Source organism: Lutjanus erythropterus, chromosome 4 (assembly GCF_056507025.1).
Source record: "Lutjanus erythropterus isolate fLutEry1 chromosome 4, fLutEry1.hap2, whole genome shotgun sequence".
NCBI classification, from domain to species: Eukaryota; Metazoa; Chordata; class Actinopteri; order Lutjaniformes; family Lutjanidae; genus Lutjanus; species Lutjanus erythropterus.
Window position 1 is genome coordinate 33,911,006 of NC_139320.1, and position 25,191 is coordinate 33,936,196.

Consider the following 25,191-nt stretch of genomic DNA (forward strand, 5'->3'; position numbering starts at 1 on the left):
AGCAAATGCCACCACCGCATTTTAGCTTTACATCACTCAGCCACCAGCATGATACTGACTGACTACATTTCTAGTTTTTGCTATTAACCATTTGGATAACAGAAGAAAAGAAAATTGTAGATTTGGGCAGAAATTAAGAGGTCTGAGACAAGGCTACTCTCTCTGAGGATCAAACTGACTTAAGTATAGTTTGATTTCTAGAAAGGGCCAGCTGAAGTTACAACAAAGTATATATTCTGCAATATTTTCACTGTTATATTACAAACACATACTGTATAAAGTATTTTGTGACAGCATGTATCCAACTTGCTTGTTTCCACAAATACACGAGAAAGAAGTGATGGCTGTTCCTCTGTCAACATTACCCAAGCTTTGCTATTTTAATTTAAAAGTGACTGACAATCAGACTGAAGTGCAGCAGCTATTTTCATAATTGAAACAACAGTTTCACTTTTCTAAACAGCATGAACAAGCATTTGCTGGTTTCAATCTCTTGAATTCAATTATTATCACTGCTCTCATTTTACTTCTTTGTAAATTAAAATATTTTTGAGTTTCTGGTCTTATGTTTGGACAAAGCAAGCAAGAAAAGTCATCTGCTTTGGCTCTGGAAAACTGTGATGATCATTCAGTTTTCTGTCAGAACAAAAACTCTTCATCAGGGGAAATAGAATAATCAATAATGAAAGCAACCCTTAGTTGTAATCTATAAACCAAGCCAACAGAAATTAGTGTGGAAAAATGAAGTTTCATGCAAAAATACTGTTCTTGAAAGCAGAGCAGCAAGTTGAGTAAAATCAAAAAGCTCTGTTTAGACATTTTAAATCACACAGAAGTTTTACTATAAACATGAATGAATCAAAATTTAATATGTACCAACATGGAACCTTCTTTGTTTCAACATTTTACAGCACTCGAAATGAAAACAAGAGACACTGTAATTCTTCCAGCACACACCTGACACCCATTTGCCTCCACTGTGTCTGTCTGTCAAGGTGATCTGGTTTGGAGCGTCAACGTGAAACAATCTGAAAACCCAGACCTCTGGCTGAGGGGGGAAAATAAAAATTAGACTTGCAAATTAGCTATTGCTAGACAGTTCTGACATCGGTATTATTAACATGACAAGCTGAGATTCTGTACAGTTTGAGGACATACAAAATAATGTTTCAGTGACTGAAAAACAAAAATTAAGTCATTGACAATATTAATATATTTATATTAATACCAACAAGGCTGTTATTTTTTAATGTTCAAGTTTAGAACATTAACCATTTGTTTAAAATTGAGGGTAGTAGTCACTGTCTTGTGGGTAGTGTCTTGTAGGGTCCTCCATCTTGTCTCCAGTCACCACCTCTTTTTGTTTGAGCTTTCTACTTCTGCCGTGACTCAGGATCTTTCCAGTTTCCCCCAGCACTACTCACCAGTTTCCAGGCAATCCGAAACATGGTGCTCACATGGAATGAAAAGAAAAATTCACAAGGAATCTACACAAAGAACAAAAGTTGCACTTGGCCTCTTTCTTCCCTGTATATATATATATATATATTAAAAAAAAATGTAGTGCAACTGCAACCGGTTCCCCTCCCACCCTCTACTCCAAGACATTGTTACCCTCTGAGAAATCATACAGAATACAGTACATCACGTTTTGTTTTACTTCACTTGAACTGCAAAACAAGAGGGCGGGGAACAGAAAGAAGAATTTACCAAGTCTACACTGAACATGATTCTCTGTGGGCCCACACAGGAATCAGAGGGAACAGTTGAACTGCATTTTTTTTTTCTTTCTTTTTTTTTTTTTTGTGTGGCGTCCATGACAGCTAAACGACAACTTCCCTCCTTGCTTAATTTCCACGAGTCCTCTTTGCCCCCAGCAGGGAGGGCCAGGGAGGAAGACAGGGGCGTGGTCTTGCTTAATCGTTCTTCTTCTCCCCCTCTGGTTTGTCTGTGATTGCAGTGGCTGCGGCGGGAACAGCATCTTCTGCTGCTTCTGCTGCTGTGTCTTTCTGGGCGTGGTCCACTCCGCTGGTGCCAAACTCGTTGACCCTGTTGGGATCTACCCGATAGATCCAGCGCTGGTAAAGGTAGATGAAGAACACCACATCTGCAAGAGAGGAGACGAGTTAGTCCAGTCAGAAATTAGCGTTCTAATGCATTATTCCCCTGATAACCATTAGCCATCAAGTACAACTTAGTTATAGTGATTTTTTAACTTTTTACACTACATACCACCTTGTTTGGTGCTATCAAATGTTGTTGACGCTACACGTATGATCAGGACTATGTACCAAGTCATACTGATATTGAAATAAAAATACAGGACAAACAAAACTTATTTTAAATTACATTCCAGTTATCTCATATTTTGCATATTTTTGATTTGATGTTTTGTAGTATTCATAGTATTACATGTTTAGAAATTAATGTATTTTATTTTTCCTCCACGTACCATTAGAGGCTGCTTGTACCACCAGTGCTACTTGTACCAGTTTGAGAATCTAGGTTGTATTGTTTGCAAAGAATGCAACAAAATATTTAAATTATTTTGGGTCTATTAGTTTATGAAATTGTTCTAGTAATGCATGTAGGTATAAAAGGCAGCATCCTCTTGATATTTTATTGCAAACTTAAAATGAATGTTAAAGTTTCTTGACTCATTCATTTTCAACATGGACAGTCTAAGGAGAACTGCACTTGCTGTATCCCTTGTTTATGTTGCTCCTCCAAAATTATTAGCTTCTCCTTGTCTAGATCGCCCTTTTGGATGTAAATTCCATCAGACAACAGTAAAAAGTTGAACTTAGGATGGCAATGCCATCTACCTTTGCTGTTGCTAGTACTTTCTGCCAGCCCCACCAAATAATACTGCCCTGCTCTTGTCCACTCAAATGATATCCTGTTTACTGTCTAGTGCAGCGTAAGAGTGATTACAAATAGGACACCAGTAATTACAGTCACTCCGGCATGACATGAATGCAGCATGAACCCACTAAAATCATTCAGCAGCATCAACTAGTCAGTGAAATCTTCTTTTCAAACTAACTGTAGAAGAAGCATTGTTGTGCAACGAGAAGCAGTATCCTCAGCATGTATATAACCTGTCAAGGCCGACCGATAACTATATTCAATAGTCCAAATCAGCCTGACATCACAACACATCTAGCCGTCACATCTGGGTCAACAACTGGAAGTTCATTTGAAATGTGGAAATATGTAAAATTGGCAAACTTGCTTATTTCTTTTGTCATTTTCAGCTGTAACTGACACATTAAACAAGCTCGTCTGCCCCATGTGACATTTCTGCTGTGTTTACTTTATGGACTTTGAAAAAACAAAGAAAAAAAGAAAATATTCAACATTTTGCTGCCATGAAATTGTCTGTATGTGATGCAGGAATTTTCTCCCCGCAAGTTATTGTAAACAAACACTGTGATTAGTTCTATGGCTTACTCACTTTAAAAACAACATATCATTATCAAGAATGACAAACTGTGCACACTTCACTAACTATTGCATAAAAGAAAACATTTACAACTGCTTGCAACTCATTTAAGGGAGTCTTGTAGTTGCCTGTGAGCTGATGTGTCAAGCCATGGGATAAAAAGGGTCAAATCCTCTAGATATGCTGATGGTGCCAGTGGTCTTGAGCTTGCTCTTCATATTTAATTACAATAAAATAGTCCCTCATGAATAAGCTGGCAATAGGGCATAATGCAAATCAGTGTGTGATTTAGTGAACTGACATTAGGTGCAGTTGGATGATTAATTATAAGAGAGGCTATGACAGATCAGGCTGATGGTAATTTCGACAGTTCCTGCGTGGTTATAGGGAAATAAACACAATGCCATGATCCTACACTTCCTCTAGTGTTGGTATGCTAAAGTCAAAACAGAACACCTGTCCAACAAATCTGTCTTTAACTCATTTAATGTACTCTGATTGTGGTAAATTAATCAAAAATACAAAATATCAACATCTAGATGAGGGATGACATACCATCTCTGAGGCATCCTATCCTGTACATCATCGGCATCTTGATGACAAAGGCAAACAGGTCATCAATAAAGGTATTGAGAGCCTTGTAGGTGAGCATCCTCCACGGGAGGTGGGCCACAGACTTCATTTTGTAGTTGATGAAGAGCTGTGGCGTCATTGTAATGAAACCTAAAGACAAAAAACAGAAAGAAAGGAAGGCAGGCACCAGTTATAAACAATTTCACACAGAGACAGTAAATTAGACAGCAGGCAACATAACTGCCCTCATGAAACTGCCTATTAATACACAGCACATTAGAGGCTGCTGGGAATTGGATATGTAACCATGATGCAAGTATGAAAACATTAGCTGTATATACATCCAGTTGGAGACAAGATAATTAAGAGAGATGATAATAACTGGCCAAATCTCTGGCCTATAAAATAGATTTACAAACAGGAACAAACCCAGCTGGACACAATGTGTCAGCAGAGAGTAAAATCAATAATACATTTAGAGAATAAAATAAATATAGCTCCAGGGAAAGCATCAAAAACAAAAGAGGTTGAGTTTTAACTAACACTAAAACTTAGATGGGTGGCTGGGTGGACATCTATTACAATATTACATGGTTAATTACTTGTTTTGAATATTTTATTTTAGAAAAGGTCTGCTACTGACTGTTGCATTATTTAGTTTTGCAATTGTATATATATAATTCAAACATTAATTGCCAAAGACAATTCATCACAAATTTTGCACATGCTTAGGTCAGACTGGATACTTTTATTTTATTAAAGAATGAAGGCATAAGCACTTCGAGTTAGGGGGGGAAGGCAAATGTTACATAATATTTATTATTTAATTAAGGACATTTTTCAAGTAATCATTTTTCTTTGTTTTTATTATCTGGATAAATATTGTATCATTTAAACCGTTTCATATGGTTACATGCCCAGTAATTACTGCTCTGTACAAGAAAAACATGAGCAGTGTGTGGATTCATGATGCTCCCCTGTGTTCCCTGCATCATTTCATGTTCATTAGCTAAGTAAGGCTCTTCTTATATTTCTTTTAATTGTTACTCTAAAATTTCTATTTTACAATTTTAAAAAAATGAGTACAGTTAGTCCTGTTTGTCCTGTTTATGTGTCAGCTGATGTATAAAGTTCCAATACTTAATACAAAAAAGGACATAAAATGAGAAGTAGTGGAGTATATAAATGCTTCAGATGAACTTACCAAAGGTTAACAAGAAGCCATAGAGCATGCTGAGTACCCATGAGTACCAGCCTTTGTGCTCTACGTACAATAAACTGTAGACCGCATAGCAGCCAAACAGAGGGTAGAGCAGCCACGACAAGTACTTGAAGGCCATCTGTTCACAGTCCAAGAGAGAAAAGCAATTATCAGAAAAATCAGAAGCAATTTTATAAGATGTTTGTAATATTTTACACATCAAAACAGAGAAATGTGTATTTAGGCTTGCCCTTGCAGTCGAGTATTGGTTTGACTTACGTCGTCGTAGATTTTGGTTGAAGACTCCACATATGTTGACTTGTCTGTGAATACCAATCTTGGGAATATTCCTGCAATTTTGTTCTCTCTGTCCAACTAGAAACAGACAAAAATAGATGATTACTGGAAGAACAAGATGCACATATGCAGAAAGTAATGTGCAGATACAATAGGTCAGCATTTGAATTAACAGAAAGGAAGACAAGGAAAATTGGACAACAATGTGTGACTGGATATCATCAAATGTAATAGGTAAAGCCAATACTGTGCTCATCATATTTGCACATTCACCAGAAGCTCCCACTTTTTTGGCTGAAGGTGAACTGTGCAGGAAAATAAGTGTTGGGACTTACTCTGACGTCCATGACCTTGGTGATTTTCCACAGGTCGATAAGAAGGCCGATGAAGACGCTGACCTGCACCACAAAGTTGGTCTCATTGTCCAGAATGTACAGCAGCACCACCAGAGACTGAAAAACTCCAAATATGATGGAGCGCACGGACAGACCTTCTAGAGACTGTCTGCTGTTCCAGAACTGGATATCTGAGGAGAAGACAGTGATGAATTGAAGCCAAGGGGTAAACAGCCACCGTGCAAACTTTTGTTGTCAATGTAAGCCGTCTGGTGTGAGCTTACCATTCTTGAAGGCGAGAAACTCAAAGATGCTGTGCACGATGGAGACAACAATGGTGAGACCCAGAAGGTATGGGTTGGTTTCCAAAAGGGCCACCTATACAAGTTACAGAGGTGACACAACCACCATTTTTAATGGTTGATCAGAAGTTGCACAGGTTACATTTTGCAACTGCTGTTGCCACATAACTAGAAAATTGCCAACACAACAGTTTGTCCAAGTATGTGGGATGAGAATTGTAAGAAAATCGCCATAATAATACTGAAGTGATGGTGTGTTAATACAGGCTACACTGAAAAGGTGCATTACATTTTAAATCAATCAAATATCACGACACAACATGTAACTGAAAAGCCGGTGTCAAACTATTTTTCCTCTGCATTGAGTATCCCACTATGTTCCATAACATCTGCAATGGCTAGATGGCTAAGGCTACTATGTTTAGGCTACTGAAATGTAACCATAACTCACAGTATTAGGCTACCATCCCAACTCCTTACAGTTCAGTCAGTGTCATTTGTTATCAAAATATGTACTTTGGATTTACTGTTATGTTGTTTTGTTTTTTAACCATGGTATCAAATGGGTATTGAGGATCACAGAATTTAAAAAAAAAGTAAATCACCATATTCACAAGAAGATTCTCTTTTGATATATCATAATATCTAAATAACAGCCATTATTACTGCAACTCAACTTGAAGGAACCCAAATTCAAACCTGCATAAAAGAATCAAAAATTCTTCCATCTCATCACATCTAATACAATACTTTTCTTTCAGTTTTCTGTCTCTGTGACTCTTGACCTCTCACCTTGACAGAGTCCTGGTCTTCATCAGACTGCTCGTAGGTGTCCTCAGGTAGGAAGTTCCACGGTGAGCGGGCGTTTTGGGCAGCGTACAGCTGCCAACGCCACAGGGACAGTGGGCAGTAAGAGAGGCGCAGTGGGAGTGTTTTCAGGGTCTCGTTGATGGGATAGTAGTCCTTCTGAAGGTTCCAGTAGTCATTGAAGTACACAATGGGATAGTAGTCGCCACTTACTGCATCGAACTTGACATCTATGGACAGACAGGGTAGAAAAGTAATGGAAATGTCAAAGATGGTTTGTCATTAAAAAAAATTATATGAAAATGACAAGACTCATTAGCTGGGACATTAAGCAGCTGTTGTAGTGGGGACCTTTAAAATGTACAGCATTGTGCAGTAAACGACAAAGAGGTGAGTGGAAGGAACTTACGTTGGTCTAGAGGAGGGGGAACAGAGCCTTTGACCCAGGCAGTGTGGTCATCTACCATGTTGATGGTTAGGTTGGGGTGCCAATGAGAGATTATCTCCACTGGACCGTGGCTCTCTGCCCGCTGCGAGGAAACACATTTCATTAGACATGTCTGTGATGAGCTTTTCAGTTTTAATTTGTAAAATTAATGTGGGTTCTCTCCTCGCAGCCTTTTCCACGATTAGCTACAATAGATGTTACTGTAAGATTTACTTGGAAGCCAATGTCATAAGATGAGGTTAACCTTTACTGATCAAAAAGATCATGAAATGAAATTTCACTCTTAAAATCTTTCTTGAGGGGTATGTTGCACAGTAGTCACTTTAAATAGATATATGAAAACAAAATTATAAGACAAAGTCAAAAATCCTTTACCAGGAAATCAAGTACATCAAGGAAAAGTTAGTGCTTGATCAAAGTTCTGCATCAATAAAGTAAGTCTGTTTCAACTACATCAGAAATCCAAACATAGTAGAATAAACCATAATTACAAACTTAGGTTTTGTAGTGTTCAAGATGCAACTTGAAACACTACTATGAAGTTATCTACATTTGGTGCAGTCCAGAGGCCATGAAGCACAGAGATCCATTCAAAAGACAGTGTACTATAGCCTGACCGACACTGCATTTCTTAGGCCGATACAAATTGTTATTTTAGTCTTTTAAAAATCTGTTAACAATATAACAAACAATAGTTATTTGAAAAAATATAACAAGAAACCATCATCAATTATTGTGACTAAGATATACACTAAATAGGACATTTTTCAGTTGGAAAAAAAAATCAACTCATCATTGCTCTCTGATGGACAAACTACTATAATAATGACACTTGGGCTACAACTAACAATTATCTTCATTGTTTATTAATCTGTTAATTTTCTTAATTAACAGATTAGCAGTTTGGTTTATAAAATGTTAGAAAACCATAAAAAAATTTGATCAGTATTTCCCAAAGCTCGAGGTGACATCCCTGTTTTTTTTGTTCACAACCCAAAGACAGTTTACTGTCAAAGAGGAGTTAATACACCAGGAAATAATCACATATAAGAAATTGAAATGAGAGACTTTTGACTTTTTTTTCTAAAAAAAAAAAAAAAAAAAAAAAAAAAAGGTCTCAAAACGATTAATCGATTATTATATAGCTGACAACTACTAATTAATCATTGCAGTTCTAATGACACTGCTTCTAAATCACATTCAGCCTCAAGTGCAGCATTTCTGTACTGCAATTTCTTGACTTATCAGCCGACACAGACCAATATGACATCTGTGCTATAAGGCACGGAGCCTCATCACAGTCTCCAACTCATCAAAGCTAGGACTGACAACCTATAATTTCTTGCCCATTTGCAAGCTAGCCAGAGACAAGTGAAGTGAGACAGCCATTGTCAGCAAAACAAGCAATCTCATTTACATTCTTAACTGAGATACAGGCCTGACAGGATGAGTACCGATTGAGGAATTAAGTTTTAAGCTCTAGTTGGGATTTCCCAAGTTAAGACAAGATACAAGGTTTGAGATAGGAGAGGACACAGCCATGAGTTTAGGAAGTGCTTCTGTAGTAGGAAAACAGGATTTTTTTCTCCTATCTTGGAAACTTAAGATAGGACAAGAGCTTTGATTTTTTTTTCCATAATGAGAGCCCTGGATTAATGGTCTGGCTCTACAGTGAACAACTTAAAAAAAAAAAAAAAAAAAAAAAATCAACCTTGATCATTTCCGGATCTGCTTCTGTCTCTCCTGTTAGCAGATTCTTGGTCTTCAGAAACTTTCTTCGCTTGAATTTATTCAGCACTGAAAGAGTAGACAAGTAAAAGTTACCACAAAGATGAATGATTACATATATATATATATTACTGTAATATTACAGCTTATGTTTAAGTGTGTTTTCCACATGCACTCACTTCGTGTTGCATGAACTGTTGCCAGTCTGCGATACTGCCCCTTGCGTTTAGGATCTGGGTGGAATCCACTTTTAGTGAAGTAGACATGCATGTACAGGGAACCGTTCTGCTGCACTTTCTGCAAATACATACCAAACAGGAAGTTGCATCAGTCAGACAAACATAACTGCAGTAAAAATCAGTCAACTTCATTACTAACCTGTCTTCCCTGCCCTCCACCTATATACAAGTCATTTCCTAAATGAATCCTATCACCTGTTCCTTCTCACCATCCATCTACTGTCTGTCACATCTCCGTCTTCACACATTGCACCTCCATCCTCAGTCATCCTCACCTCTGGGATGTCCATCTCCTTATAGTGCTCGTAACAGCCGTCCCCATTCTCCCCCGTGGTCCAGTCTCCATAAACCAGGTCCCTGTGGAACCAGAACAGGGCCTCTGTGTTGTTGAAGTCAGAGAACACCTCCTCTTGGGACACGTACACATAGAGGTCCTGCAGGGATGGTGAGAAAATAAAGGTGTTTATGATATTACAGCATCAAGGGAGAGCAAGCCAGTTAGTCTGAAGGGGAGACTTCACTGCTGTCAAATACTTGAGGGGATCAGAGTATAAGGGGTGTTAAAGAATCAACAGCATCAATTCAATTAAAACATGTTTAATGAAACAGCTGGCTGTGCAGATAACACAACAGGACAGAGGGGATAGGTGTAATACCATGAGGGTGTCCTTGGGGAAGAGGTTCCTGCTGGGTACTCTGGGTGCCCCGGCTGGCGTGTTGGGGTCAGGCGTGGATGGCCCTCGACGGAACCAGCTACTGATCGCCCAGATTATAAAGATTCTGAGGGATTAAGCGCAAACAAAATCAGAGGAAAATATTTGGTCAATAAGGGAATTAAAGTCAAATATGAGATGAAAACAAAAATATAAAAGGAGGAGAGCAGCGGAGTCATGATTTGGATTAATACTTGAAAAATACTTGGAAATTTGATTGTAAATGGACTCATACTGGGTAAACTACCATAACAAACTCCTTATCTGATGAGCTACTAGTGGAGAGTGGAACCACAAGGAAGCTAATCTGATTTAACTGTTTCCAGTCAAACTGCATTACATTCAGACTTTAAGACGCATGCCTGTCCTCCATCATAAATCACTGATAGATCAAAAGATACAAAATTAGATGTGCAAGAAGAACACAGGGTACAAGGGAAATATTCAAAAATATCAAGAACTGACAAAGCTCTTTCATTTTAAGACTATCTTCCAAACTCCCTCTGTGTGCTTGTGTTACTTCCCTCCTTGGTCTGTATGGGTTAAACTACAATACATATGCAACACATTTTCTGTCCAATATCATAGTTAAACTTATGATGACATATTCTTTGCTACATTTTTGTTAACCCATAGATGAGTGGTTTTGTGCCGTGCAGAATGTGTGTAATTAGATTAGTTTGGCATTCCTCAGTTCAATGAGATTAAAATGATTTAAAACCATCAAGTGACTTTTCATTAACCAAATAGTCTGTCTTATCAAAGGCTACTACTTCCCCTGCCTTATGCAAGATGTTAAAACTAAAAGCAATCACAGCAAAGCAAACTGACCAAAGCAAGTCACTGATTCATTCATTCACACTTTGACTGCCATCTGTTTTATTGTTAGTTTTCATGACTGTATTGAAATCTTGTGTTTTATCCTTTAAAAGCCTAACCAGGGACAAGGACTACAAATTAGCAATGGCTAGAGGTCCTATGTACATTGCACTGGTTGGATTTTTTTTTATTTAAATGTAACAATGCCTACATGTATTGTCCCTGTCAAATAAATAAATACATATTTAAAAAAAACTATTTCTGAGCTCGGTTGTCATAAATGCACCATTGTTTTCTGAGAAATATTTCAGATGTGTAGTGGTAGATGGGGATATTTTAATTCTTATTGTATTGCAGCAGACGTTAGTGCTGGGATCCATCATACAATCAGTGACAGAGTACTGTAGTTTAGAAATAATTAGAGAATTGTGCAGTAATTATTTTGGTGATCTGGCTGAACAATGAATGGTTGTTATAATAAATTTACAATTCTCTGTCACTGATGGCAATTTTACATTACAACAGCTGTAAACAGGGATGTGTACTAATGAAAGATGACACTTTTCCAGCACACACACTTCTCCACAGCACGATATTGAAATCTATTTAAAGACTAGTATTTTAAATGGTTAATGCAATATGATCTTTTTAATCTAATAAATGGACCTGTTCTTCTACTTGAGTGGCTGCTGATTGGCTGGCAAAGTAACTGCTTGCTTCAAGCAGGGAAAACCAGCCAACGGATTTTTATTAAACTAGGTGCCAAAAAAGTACCACACTTACACCAGCGCCACACATGCTGCATTTTGCATGAGCATTTCAATGCAAAATTACCCTTGGAACACAACCCTAAATATTAACTGGCTACTGAATCTGCAAAACATATAAAAATAACTGTTAAAATGCCTTGAAACTTCTGCAACCTACAACCATTAGGCAGCAACACTTTCCTCTCTTTTTTGGTACCAGTGTTGTTTATATGAATTTTATCTAATGAGAGTTAATAATTAACCAAAACATCAATAATAAAGTGAGTGATCCATATTACAGGTTTTGTTCATCCCCTACAGTCAGGAGGTAGCACTTGTGGACCAGAGCTAGTGAGTAAATGCAGTGAACAGAGCACTGAACATTAAGCAGACCATAATTAGACATCTGATCAACCAACCAAGCCCAGCCAGAAATAAAAAATCCCTCATGACTATACCAAAACAGAGACGGACATTCATCAATAAACTATTTGTTCTGCCTGTCTGGGCTGCCATTTGCACAAAAAAGAAACAGATTTTAAAAAGCCCAAATTTGGATAAAATGGCAGATGGAGAGGCAATACAGACTATAAATTCTGCACAGAGATCTGGAGCAGGGTAAATTTTGTAGGAGTAAGGTGAACTCAAGCTGAATTTTCCACCAGCCAAATAGCTAGTCTATATTCAAGTTTTATCAGCCAATAAAATATTACCATTGTTTTTTTGGCTGGTGAGTTAAGCAAATCTACCAGCCACTTGCATATTTTACCAGCACTTGGCTGGTGGATGGTGGTAATATTGAGCCCTGATTGTGACACCATCGCTATACATCATATTATGTTTTTTGTAAAGAATGAGTGAGCTTACAACATTAAAAAGTCAAAAACAAAAACTCACCTGAAGAGTACTCCTTTAATGACCTGCCATGCATTTGGCGCTTGTTGCTGCTGCTGTTGCTGCTGCTGCTGAGGGTCCTGTGCATTTCCAGCTGTCTGCACAGTCTGGCCATCTGTTGTTGCAGCAGTTCCATTGCTGCTCACCTACAACCATACAGGCACAGGGTCAGTGCAGCCCAAGAAAACCACAATGATTGAGCAGTGATTTAATGAAGTACCCCATCAAACCAGAACAGCTTTAGTGGCAGCAAAAGGCACTCATGTACTTTATGCCTGATGTAACCACTGTGCTTAAATGAAAGCCTACCATGATACAGTATAATCTAGAGGGCACCGATTCATCCTCAATCTTCAATCAAAACAGGGAGCATATAGTACGTCTTTAAGGTCTGAAGGTACGTCCCAGACTTTATGTTTTAAGAAGTTCATTTCACACTTGTCATCTCATGAAAGTAAGGTAATAATTGCAAACACTTTTTTCTCTACAAAATTCTAGCTGGAGGTTTGTAATGAAATGCTTGGCAAATGTGCCAGATTAGAAAATTAACAGCAACCATTTTAATAATTAGATAATTATTGAAATCACATAAAGCAAAAATGACAAACATCCTCTCAATCTAGCTGACAAATCAATCAAAATGAAAATTCTAACTGCACTATACCACCTAATCAATCTGTCAAAACTGATAATTACAGGTTACTCTTTAATGTAACTAACATAATATTAGCAGAGCTTTTGTAGTTTTGCATGGTTTAAGTCACTCTTCTGAGATCAAATTTGAGTACCAGTATGCATATTTGCATATTAAAGACCAGTAAAAATCTGTCATTAGTTTGCTTCAGAGTGTCGATGTGACCCCCCCTTCCCTCCAGCAAGGCCACATTCTATTCAAGTGACACAATACACAAGCGCATGCCAAGTCATGAGACTCATTCACTATCTAAATGTCTAATCTCCCCCCATTGTCATCAACACAAGGGAGACCAGAGGTTGGCCTCTAGAAACAAACAACACTTGAGGGGGGAAAAATGCTTTCCGCTGAGCAGATTATTATCATTTTTCAGGGTGTCATGAAGGCCTAGAAATGAATCTGACAGTGGAAAATAGTTTGTGATAAGCCACTGGGCCAGCAGCACCAATACAAACAGAGCATTTCAAGGCCAAAGTGGCTCAAAATAGAGCTTTTTCATCCTTGCTGCCATGTCCTGTTGTGTTAAAATAGAAGCAATTCTATTATCAGAGACATGGATCTCTGTCTCTTGGAGGGATCAGCGATGTAATAACCATTACACAGACGGATCACCAACACACTAACCAACAAAAGCAGGTTATCCGTTTCAGCTTAAGATAATAATTTACAAATTACACACTCTGAACACAGATTAACAATTAACCGCCTAGTCGGGGTGCAGAGTAAATGCTTGACGCTGGATTGTCACTGCATGTGTGTATATGACAGGAAGAGGGCAAAAAGTTCAGAACAAGTTAGTCTTTCACAGAAAAAGTGGAGATTGTTCTGATAATATTTAGTCTGCATGGTGACCATGTCTTCTCCGGGAAGGAAACGAGATAATATATATAAATTACAATACTAAGCGTATAAATATGGATGTAAAAGACATGTTTGGTTGTATGTGTGTCAGTTAATAATTAATAAAAAATGCTATCTATCTCTGCTACAATGCTTATTTGTTAATGTTAAAGACAGCCTTTCCACATTTAGAGGACATGTAGCACAAGATTAATTCAAATGGCTATAATTTAAGGAATGAAAATGCTTACTTCAGCATATGTCTTACACCTGTATTCGTCAGAAAATTAAATAAAAACTGAGAAAACGAAAAGCACAGCAAACACCTTTGACTGTATCTGGCTTCAAGCCACTTAGTGTTTTCCCTAGATTAATACTGCTGAAACTTCTTTAAACTGATTCACCAGCAGTGGGCCTCGAGAGCAGCAGCATAAGTGCCTCATCCACAACTAATAGCGCATTTATCCTGACAGAGCAATTTTATTACAAGAGACACTAGAAGCACATTGTACCCTTGCCCTCGTTTCTACCACTTGTGTATTACCATTAAAATCACAGAACTAGGCATCTGTTATTCTTGGAAGATAAATCCAAGAATAACAAAAAAATAAAAAAAATTTAAATGCTTAATATTCAACAAATGTTTAATAGTCCTCAAAAGACACTTCTAACTGTATGGATAAAAAATATTTTGTCCCCTGAACAACACAGGCTGTTACCAAAATTGCAACTACTTTTTACCCAGATGGTTGTACAAGACATTGAGGAATCTGGACCACACCTTCAAACCAAAGTTAAATGTTAACAACTCGAGCTGCAACTATTAGTTGATGAACAGATATAAAATTAGTTGCCCATTTTGGTAACTGATTAATAGTTTCAGACATTTGCTTCTTAAATATGACGATTTGCTGGTTTTTGCTGTTGTTTATGATAGTAAATGAATAATCTTTGGGTTTTGTTGGTCAGACGACAGAAACAATCTGAAGATGTCACCTTGGGTTCTGGGAAGTTATGAGCATTTTTATTTATTTATTTATTTTTATTTAAAAACATGACATTGTATCTTATTTGCCCTGGCCAAGTGGGCAATCCTTACTGTTGAACCTTGAAAAACTTACTAGTAAACTCTCTTGGTCTAAAACTAGTTGATTCATTATATCCGTGTTTGTAATGATGATAAATGAGAGGTCTAAACTGGAGTGAAGAATATCCTAGAATTAAAACTGAAACCTAAAAAAAGACAAAAAAAAAAAAAAAAAAAAAAAAACTTACAAAACTACAGTTACACCCAATCCTGAAATGATTCAAACAAGACAAAAATGACCAAAAATACAAGTTAAGTGAGTGTCTTGGTCTTAAATAAAGAAAACATATATGCTTGTTTTTTGATATCAATATTTTGTATCACTAGAAATCTGTTCATTTGGTCCGAGACTAACAGATTTGGATTAAGAACGAGGGAGACCAGTGATTCGCCTCTGGAGAGCTATGATTCACGTTGACCTCTGGTAACTTGTGACAGACGTGTGTCACTCCGGAAGTAATTATTAGTTGGCTAGATACCACCATAATTACTTCCAAAAACTGCTATTATAACAATTTAAGATGCATTTCCCGACGTTAGCCATACTTGACGATGGCTTCACCTGATTCATCTACCTAACCTGTCAATGTTAACAAGCTGAGCTGCCAGGTGAACGGTTACCGCGAGGCTTACAAAATTCACGTTAAGCCTGAAGTTTTTCCCGAGAATTACTGTAAATAAAAGGCAGGCGACATCAGGTTTAACAGTTAGGCAAGAAATGTGTGTGAGCTGCTTGAGACTGGCCTGGTTAGTGAAGCCAAGCTGCGTTGCTCAGGTTCAGGCCTTGTGATAGCTAACTGACACACTGCAGCAGTCAGCTGGCTCACACTATCACACTCGGAGTCAAGTCATTATCTCGTTACGGTTATGTGACTGTGTATCTCACGGTGAGATCTGACCGTTGAAACCGCTACCAGTCGCCAACAGTCAGGATTTCTCAACACGTCGTTAACGGCAGGAGGGGGTCGTTTTAAAACCAACCGGCACTGACAACGTCACTGGGGCTCATGTAACGATCGGTAACACGTTTAAACGCTAACGGTCGTACACTCAACAGTCAAACAAGCAAAGCGGCCACCTTCACTTGGACGTGAAAAGTGAATAATGTAATCAGAGTGTCATTCATTTTACCTCGCCGTTGCTCACGGTAGCTTTGGTTGCTTCGCTCTCCTGCGTCGCCATCTTTCCTTGTCTCTGTCGCGCACACACCACACCAGACCACACTGCTGGCTGGGAAACCGCGCTCCGTCTCGCGAGAGTTCCGTTGTAGCGTCACTGGAGTGACGTGGTCTTCAGGGGAGTGATGAAAATTGTGAGGCCGATAAATATTGTAAGCTGCTTTTTGTGACAAGGCTGATGAAACAGCATGAAACACCGTGCTTAGTCATGCATGTTCGGATGTATGACTGAAAATTAAAGCTTACTAAAAACTAATACTGGAATTTTATCTACTTGGTGTTTGTTACACGTTTTATGGTGATGTGAATAAAATGCACACAGTATATGTTGCTTTATAATATTACTCCACTGCATTTCAAAAGCAAATACCAACACAGATGGATGGTTTCTTAAAACAAATAATTATTAAAGAATATTATATATTTTATCTAACACACTAAATAATATAAAATACACATGCCATTTATCTGTAGAAAGGAACACTGAGGCTAAACGATTTAGTGTTATTCATGATCAGTCAACTTCTGAATATTCTAATACTGTCAGTCAATTAGGGGCAGGCTATAAAACAAGGAGCATAAGTTGCATAATATAGTAATGAGATTTGATATATTACAGTAATGATAATCAATCACCCACTTCCAAGGTGCATGAAGAGGAGAAAAGTCTGAAAAGGGCAAAAACTCCAGTGAAACACATAGTAAACAGACTGCAGAATACCATGAATGTACTGCATACTGTCAATACTCACTGTAGTGCTTTGTCCTACTGTCTTGAATGCAATATGTCCAGGGAGTGTATGTTTTTGTATGTGTTTTTAGTTTTTCACAAATCCATTCAAAATGCATTGTTCTCATTGACCTCTCAGCAAAGGAAGTACTATAGAGTGGGTAAGGAATCAAGTAAACAATTCTCCTTCAAGATGTTTTTCATTATTGCACTAGAGATTTGTGGCATAATGTTCTTTCCGCACAGTCTGTTTTATTAATTTAGGCAAAATAACAAAACACAAATTTGCCTCAAGAGGGCTTGACATCCTCTACAGTAACCCCTTAATTCAGACAAGGAAGAACTCGACAAAAAAACTCCTTTAAGAGGAAGAAACCTCAGGGACAGACAAGTACAGACAAATCTACTCACTACTTGTACTGGCAAATCATTTTTATTATGCGTTACCCTTTGGCACATAGTAACACCAGCACCTTAGAGATAAATTTTTTTTGTTTTGTTTTTTTAAAGGAAAAGTGAACACCACTACACTTCTGTATTTGTGGTAATAACATTTCATTGAAAAGAAACCACAAAAATAATTAATTTACATTTCTTTCTGTAAACTTCAGAGGATGACAAAAAACATGTTAACAGATTTGCTATGGTAACATAAAGCAAAGCATAAATAAGGCATATTCATTTCAAATCCTCAAAAGCTGAGTGTGATGGTGACTATAATGGAGAGAGGCAGTTAACTGGAGAGTGACTTATGGAGCCGTAAACTGTAATGATGATTCAAAGACAGAACACAAGACGATGTACTGCATCATACAGATACCAGCAGCAACAAACGTAAAATCAAACTTTTGTAGTTTTTGATGTTCCTTGTGTTTTGAAATATTACTTTAATGGTCAACTTGGTATCAATGGTAATAAAAATATACATCTAATGGTACATTGCAAATCTCAGATACATTTTGTGCGCTACAAATGGGAAACACAGGTTTCACAATTTAACATCTCCAATAAATTACCTATTAACGCCCCACCCGAACAAAAAACTGAATTAAATGATGAAAGAAGGAAATGCTAACACAGATTGAACAACTACATAAAATTTAATGTGTCGTGCTTATATGGAACTGCAAGAATAAAAAAACATGCATATTAAATCACCAATTAGATATGAGTGAATGTTATTTTGAGTATTTAGTGCATTTTAGTCTTTAAATAAGACTGAGTCCTCTGAGACACACCAAAGGACTTGGACTGAGAAAATAAAACACAAATCTGTATGCAGTTCAACAATCTTGGACGTTGTATCCAAGCTACAAAACTTCACAGGACATTTTCCAATATACACTTTTCATAATTATTGGGTTTATTTATCCAGGATAAGCTGTATATCTAATGGATGGATTTAGTCATACATTTGTACACAAGAGAGTGCAGATCAAAATAAGCAGTTAAATTTGTTTGATCACATGTAATTTAAAAAAGTAAAATTTCAAGTTTTAAACTTGAAACATTCTTTTTTTTATTTCAGCGTTTCAATATAAGCAGGACACATTCAAGTGCAGACAATTCAATTTTTAACAAGATGAATTCAGACAGAAAAATTAAAGGGAAATTACATCTTACATCCGCTTGGTAAACTACAAATGGGACTGGTTTGCATACAACAAAAACAAAATGAAACTGAAGGAATTTAGAGTCGGTTAAAGGAAACATCCAACCTTGTATACTTTCAAACTCCTATTCCAGGTATGTAGATGCATGTAGACAGCAACATCTGCAAGTATAGCAAATAGGAAAACAAGCTTTCACCCATAAAAGGTGAGGGTGTAGCCCCTGACTCAACTATTGAGGCTACTTTTGGTTAGGATTAAAAGGGACAGTTAACCCCCAAATCAAAAATACATATTTTTCCCTCTGGCCTGTATTGCTGTTTGTACATCTAGATTTTTTGGTGTAAGTTAAACAAAAAAAAACAACTCACTACCAATGTCTCTTTCCACAAATCATGACCCAGTCACTCAAGATAATCCAGACCTTGTTTGAGCAGTTTCAAGTAGGAACTACATTCTCTCTGCAGTAGAATCTACCAGAACTACTTTACAATCTGCACAACCTACATGAAACTGAACACAACAAGGTCTGTGAATTATTTTGAGCAACCAGGTCATGATTTCTGGAAAGAGACACTGCTGCTGACTTTTTCAAATGTATTTTTTTGGCGCTTTGAACACCACCAAAACGATCTATATGGATAAAAAGCAATGCAAGCCAGGAGAAAAATATGTCCCTTTACTTTTCTTTCTTGTCTGTCAATCATGAGTGAAATATGGTGGAATGAGCTTGACAATTAAACATTAATTTTAATCGAGGATGGGGAAACATTTGTCTAGTCTGTGCACAGTATGTGACATCATGTTAGTCAGGAATACAAGGTACAATTTCACTTTTTATTATAGTGACAAAGTATTTTATGGGGAGTTTTTCCTTCAACAGACAGTTGTCCACTCCTTGGACCACCCTCAGCAATTTACAGTCTTCACAAAATGCTAAAACTACAGCTGTAACTATAAACAGTTATATACAATCATCTCAGTACAAACTGATATAAACTAATTGAGGGGAGATGAAGTTATCTTAACTGTCAGAACAGACTTTTAGATTACACAGAAGACTCCCGTGTTGAAAAAGCCTGGGAACAACAAGTACTGCTGAAGCAACTAAATTAAATTGAACAGAAGTGCATGAAGTGAAGGACTACATATTAACCTTCTTTATGCTGCCTAACATGCAACCAAAACCCTCTCCTTTATCAAACCATGTTGGTATGATTATCCTGTATTATTATCATACCCAGCACACCCAGAGATGTGCTACCTTACGTTCGGTGTTAGTGATCGAGAACTTGAACCTACGAGACCTTTAGACGCTGCTCTTTGGATCATGCCTTCCAGAGAAGCAAAACAAAACCAAGAATTTGTTACAATGACAATGACTGTCCGTCATCTCCGGTTGGTGAATGGATAGCAGCTTGAGGTTGACGCTCAAATTTCAGGGCAGAAATCACTCTACGCCTTTGTTACAAGTTATTACAGTCCTACATCTCATCTAAACCGAAATCCTCCTCTGGAAAGTCTCCCACAATCACACTCAAGGGCTTCACAAACGCACCATATTTGTTCTCACATTCAAAGTACTGCTTCCCATCAACACTGTGGAGACACAATTTATAAAAAGACAGGGTCAAATGCAAAATCAAGACCAACATCATCAGAATTGTGCATTGCAAAAAAAAAAATAATAAAAGGATCATGCTCTTACGTTCCATTGTGCTTTCCCAGGGGCTCATCATACTTCACACCAACCCAGTGTCCTGGCTTGAAATCTGCCGTACCTGCAATGAACACAACACTGATCTTTACACAAGATACTCCTACTCTTATTGTTGTTTGCTTAGTTATGATCCTAAATTCTCAGTCTTCATCATAAAGGTTCAAGGTACAAGACAGATTTATCATTTTACAATGTGGGGTTGCATAATGAGATCAAACAGACAAAAAAACAAAACAAAACACACCAGCACCAGGAACACTTCAGCAGCCAATCCAGCATTTTACTTTTGGTCCTGAAACTAGCATAGGAATGTGTACTAAGTACAATCCTCCTACGTTGCTTCACTGTGTAATAGCCACCAAAAATAACAAAATCTGCACTGTTGAAGAGAAAATCCTCAGTGGCACAGGACTTAAACCAAAGTCCTGAAGAAAATAAACAAGCCTGGCTTTATCCACACTTACCAACATACATGACTGTGCCAAGCTTCGTGGGTTGCCCAGGGACCTGCACTTTGCATCTGCTGCCAACAGAAATGGCATCAGCAGCAGCCTTCTGTTCTTCCTCCCGAGCAGCAAGCTCCGCTTTCTTCTTGGCGGTCTCTTCCTCATTGAAGTGACCAATGCGATGTTTTTTCATGAATGACCGTGCTGAATCTAAGAAAGAAAGTTAAACTTCTACTGAACAAACAATTCTTAAAAACAGACTGTGAATGCTGCAAATTGTTATATGAAGTTCGTACTGTATTTTTTTGTCTATGACTGTGATGACTGACATAATTTTCAACTATTTAATTGAGTCAAATTCCTACATACTGTGTTCATTGTGTAGCTATGTGACTTTAATGTGATCCTTTGCGGCTGAGGGAAGCTTGAACATGTCAGACCATACCTGTTCTCTTATCATAAGCTGCATCTGAGAGTTCAAACTTCTCCACTTTGGAAACATCAGTGAACTCGCCCATCTGGCTTCCACTCTTGTCAATAACCTGTGATGCAGAATAATACACAGACACTTCTAATACTCCACAATAGTAGTTATGCATGTTTAGCCCAAAACTGCAATTAACAGTTTATCAGCTTTTTCTTTTAGTCGTTGTTGCTGCATAATAATACAGGTTTGAGTTGCAACAATTCTAAAAAAAAAACTCACTTGATGTGAGACAAGTGAAAAGCAGAATTATTATTAACTATTAGCCACTATCTACACAGCAGGGTTCTCATTTTCAAACCAGTTTGCAAGGTTTTACCGCCAACTTTGGACCATGAAAAGTTTCCAGGCATGTTTCGAGAAAACATGCAATATCACATAATTTGTTGTGCTAAAAATACATGTTATCTTATCTGAAGCTAATTTGTATTTACAGCAAGACAGAAATGGATTTTCTGATCTGAAAACGTGTTTCTTTTGGTATTTTCCTATAATTTATTACACAGCTTTGTTGAATGCTTTGTTCTGATTGAGTAACACAGTGGTTAGCAATTTCTTCTCAAAGCAATAAGGTCTAGAGTTAATACCCCTGACCAAGTTGCTGGTGAGGAATTTGAGTTGGTCCCCAGGTGCTGCTCAGCAGCTGCCCACTGCTTGTAATACTGGGATGGATTAAATGCAAAGCATGCATTTGACTGCATTATTATACTCTGTATGATCACAATGAAGTTTGCCTTTTACCCAACTGGTCAATTATTCCATTCTGAATTCTTATTTCTGAATAACAGACAGCTGTATGCCTAACAGACTGTTGCTATAAACACAGTTCTGATAACAGACTCTGTAGAACTGAGCATGAGCAGGATGATGTACCAAGCAGCTACTTACATGTATTCTGCATTCATTGTCCACAGGATAGGAGCCCAGCAAAGCATCATTATCGTCCATTTTCTGCAGAAACTTGTCAGAGGTACCGTACAACTCCAGGTCCATGCTAGACGCAAGCACACCCACAGCCATCTCCAACTTTCCCTAATTATAATTCAAACAAAATAGTGCATGCATTACAATTATTTTTTGACATACTGTTAGGTCTCTGAAGGCAGAATTTGAAGGGCCAGCTCACCTCAAAATCGCCTCAAGTTTTTCCTCTGACCTGTAGTACTATTTAACTATCAAGATAGTTTTGGGATGAGTTGCAGAGTTTTGGGGATATCAGCTGTGAAAATGTCTGCATTCTTTCCAATATAATGGAATTAGATAGCACTTGTTTGGTGAGGCTTAAAAAGCAAAAAAAAAATAAATAAATAAAAAAACACAATACAAAAAAAAACTTTGGGAAAACTTCTTAGCAATGTCTTTTTCCACAAATGATGACCAGGTTACTCGAGATAATTCCACAGACCTTGTTACGAGCAGTTCCACGTAGGAACTATTTTCTTTATACGGTCAGAGCCTACAGCTCACCCGAGGAGGGCACCATTAATGTGTACATCATTCACTGTCACAAGCACAAGCCTCTCGTCCATGAGTAAACGCTTTTTTGTGCGCTGACATGAAATTGCTCACACCAAGGTCTGTGGATTATCTTGAATAACTAAGTCATGATTTCTGGGAAGAGATATTTCTGCTCAGTTTAACAAAGTGCCAAGTGCCATCTACTCTCATGATATTTAAGAGAAGCTAGACATCTCTACAGCCAATATTTCCAAAACTCAGCAACTCACACCAAAACAATCTAGATGGATAGACAGCACTACAGGTAAGAGGAAAATATGTATTTTGATTTTCACGAACTGTTCCTTTAAACAATATGAATTGTATTGTGCATGTTGGGTCTGGCAGAACTCCACAGTAAAGCCATTTTGATTGATTTTTTTTACTTTATTGTCTATCTCAGGGAGAATTTGTCTTTGACTTCTCACAAGGTAAAACAAATACATACATAGACGACACCTATTACACATCATTACGAATGTACAAAATATACAACATACAGCACTGAAATGGCCAGGTAGCAGCAAATAGGCCATATATAAATAATACAAGAGATCAAAAAATTGTGTCCTCGATGCAGCCATTCTTTCTTCAATGCCTGTATGGCATATGGAACAAAAGATGTGCTGTATATGTTCCAGCTGACCCATGGAACCCTCAATCAGGAGCAGCTCAAAGTCTGAATGTAATGGGTGTGGGGGATCTGACAATATATATCTAGCCTAGAGCACCATCTAATATATTACAAAGTTGTTTTCACGCCAAATCTGGACAGCTTGTTTTTGCTCTTTGGGGAAAGAGGCATCATTTGGAGGAGTATAATATTTGATGTGGGGTCTCACCTTTAGTTCTGCTATAGTGATCCCTCTGTTGAACCGCTGCAGAACCTCAAAGGAGGAGATGGTGCTTGTTAGGCGCACACTCACAACGGGATTGGTAATTACTGTCACTCCGCCGTTCATTATGCCGAAGGTAGGGACACAGCTGATGGTCAAATACTGTAAACAATAGACAAACAATCTGACATATTAGCCAACAGGAATGAAACCAAAACACAGTCTCACAATTGTTCACAAATCATTTCCTGATGTCATGTTGCCGGGTTTCAAATATTAATACCTGACAGTGACTTAAGTTGGCTGGAGCTATTTTCTTTCAAGGCAATTATGATTAAAAAGTCTACGAAGACCCACCCACTCCCAAGTCGTACTCAGTTGTTCCCCTAACACCGTTATAACTTACTCTCACACGGTTACTAAGCAGATTCAAGTGTTGAAATGAATGTTTATGTTTAGCTGGATAAGTTATCATCTCTTATGTCTGCAAACTTTATAACTGCGATCATTCGAGTTTCACGTTACATTTTCCTGTGTTAGCTAGCCAGCCACAGACTGCTAGCTGTTTGGGTGGCTAGCAACAGCAGCAGAGTCACGTTGGATACACTGAGGACCATCGGCTACGCTGCAAGGTTGATATAACGTTAGTTACTTACGAAACGTGAATTTTCTAGTGATCCTGAGCTCGGAGCAGACCACTCGACACAATATCCACCTGTCAAAGTAGAAGTATCACAGCAAGATGTTTCGAATCGTTGCTTCGCCACCAACCGCCACGCCAAAAATCACGTGATCCATCCACTGACCCCACCTCCTTACGTCACCCTCGTATCAGAGGCGTCGCGCTGGTTTTGCAGAATGTTCTTGTCAATCTTCTCCCACGGAACAATATTGATATATTAACTATATGGCGCAAAATTACAATAATAAAAGCAAAACACTTGTATTGCGATCGTTTCTGAGATCTGAGATTAATATATCATGCATGGCAGAACCACTCTGATGTCACCAGCAGATGGCGCCATTTTTTCACTATACCAAATGCTTCGAAACAATGAACTATTTTCAACAGCTGTAGCAGTTGTATTGCTACCATGCTTCAGGAAGCTCCGCCTCCGCCATCATTTCGTTTTTTGTTTCACCACATAATCTGATGAATCTATGACTTCCGCGTTATAAAATAAAATAATGTCTAAACTGTACGCATGTTTATATCACATTACGTCAATCCCACCTACGCCCAGCTCTGGAACGTTCTACCCGCCCCCACACTGGAAACACCAATCACATCAGGGAGCAAATTAATTCAACCAATAGGATTACAAAATTAATTAAAAGGGGCTGAGGCACCGCCTACTTTGCAGTAGATTGACACGATTGGTACCCAATCATAATACACAAGTGAATGCAACCGTTGAAGCAGACGCAGAGTGGCGCTGTCGTCCAGTCTAAACCATACACGTGAATTATGAGCACTGAACTATTTTTTTGTTAGGAATATTTTAAACATGATAAAGGC

The 25,191-nt window shown here is 37.9% G+C and overlaps 2 protein-coding genes across 2 annotated transcripts; both read right to left on the reverse strand.

Moving 5' to 3' along the window:
- Positions 1 to 850: 850 nt before the first annotated feature.
- Positions 851 to 16,435, reverse strand: clptm1 (CLPTM1 regulator of GABA type A receptor forward trafficking). Its single transcript, XM_084717737.1, has 14 exons — positions 16,303 to 16,435; positions 12,554 to 12,696; positions 10,032 to 10,155; positions 9,651 to 9,809; positions 9,316 to 9,433; positions 9,120 to 9,205; positions 7,370 to 7,490; positions 6,946 to 7,190; positions 6,136 to 6,229; positions 5,852 to 6,042; positions 5,499 to 5,594; positions 5,223 to 5,358; positions 4,001 to 4,168; positions 851 to 2,107 (listed from the first exon to the last, which is right to left on the reverse strand). Exons 1-14 carry the CDS (start codon positions 16,351 to 16,353, stop codon positions 1,917 to 1,919), a joined length of 1,923 nt encoding a protein of 640 aa, XP_084573863.1. The 5' UTR covers positions 16,354 to 16,435; the 3' UTR covers positions 851 to 1,916.
- Positions 16,436 to 19,713: 3,278 nt separating this feature from the next.
- On the reverse strand, positions 19,714 to 24,779 carry tbcb (tubulin folding cofactor B). Its single transcript, XM_084717739.1, has 7 exons — positions 24,329 to 24,779; positions 23,679 to 23,834; positions 22,228 to 22,371; positions 21,301 to 21,397; positions 20,874 to 21,065; positions 20,398 to 20,470; positions 19,714 to 20,288 (listed from the first exon to the last, which is right to left on the reverse strand). Exons 2-7 carry the CDS (start codon positions 23,796 to 23,798, stop codon positions 20,174 to 20,176), a joined length of 741 nt encoding a protein of 246 aa, XP_084573865.1. The 5' UTR covers positions 23,799 to 23,834; positions 24,329 to 24,779; the 3' UTR covers positions 19,714 to 20,173.
- Positions 24,780 to 25,191: the final 412 nt, after the last annotated feature.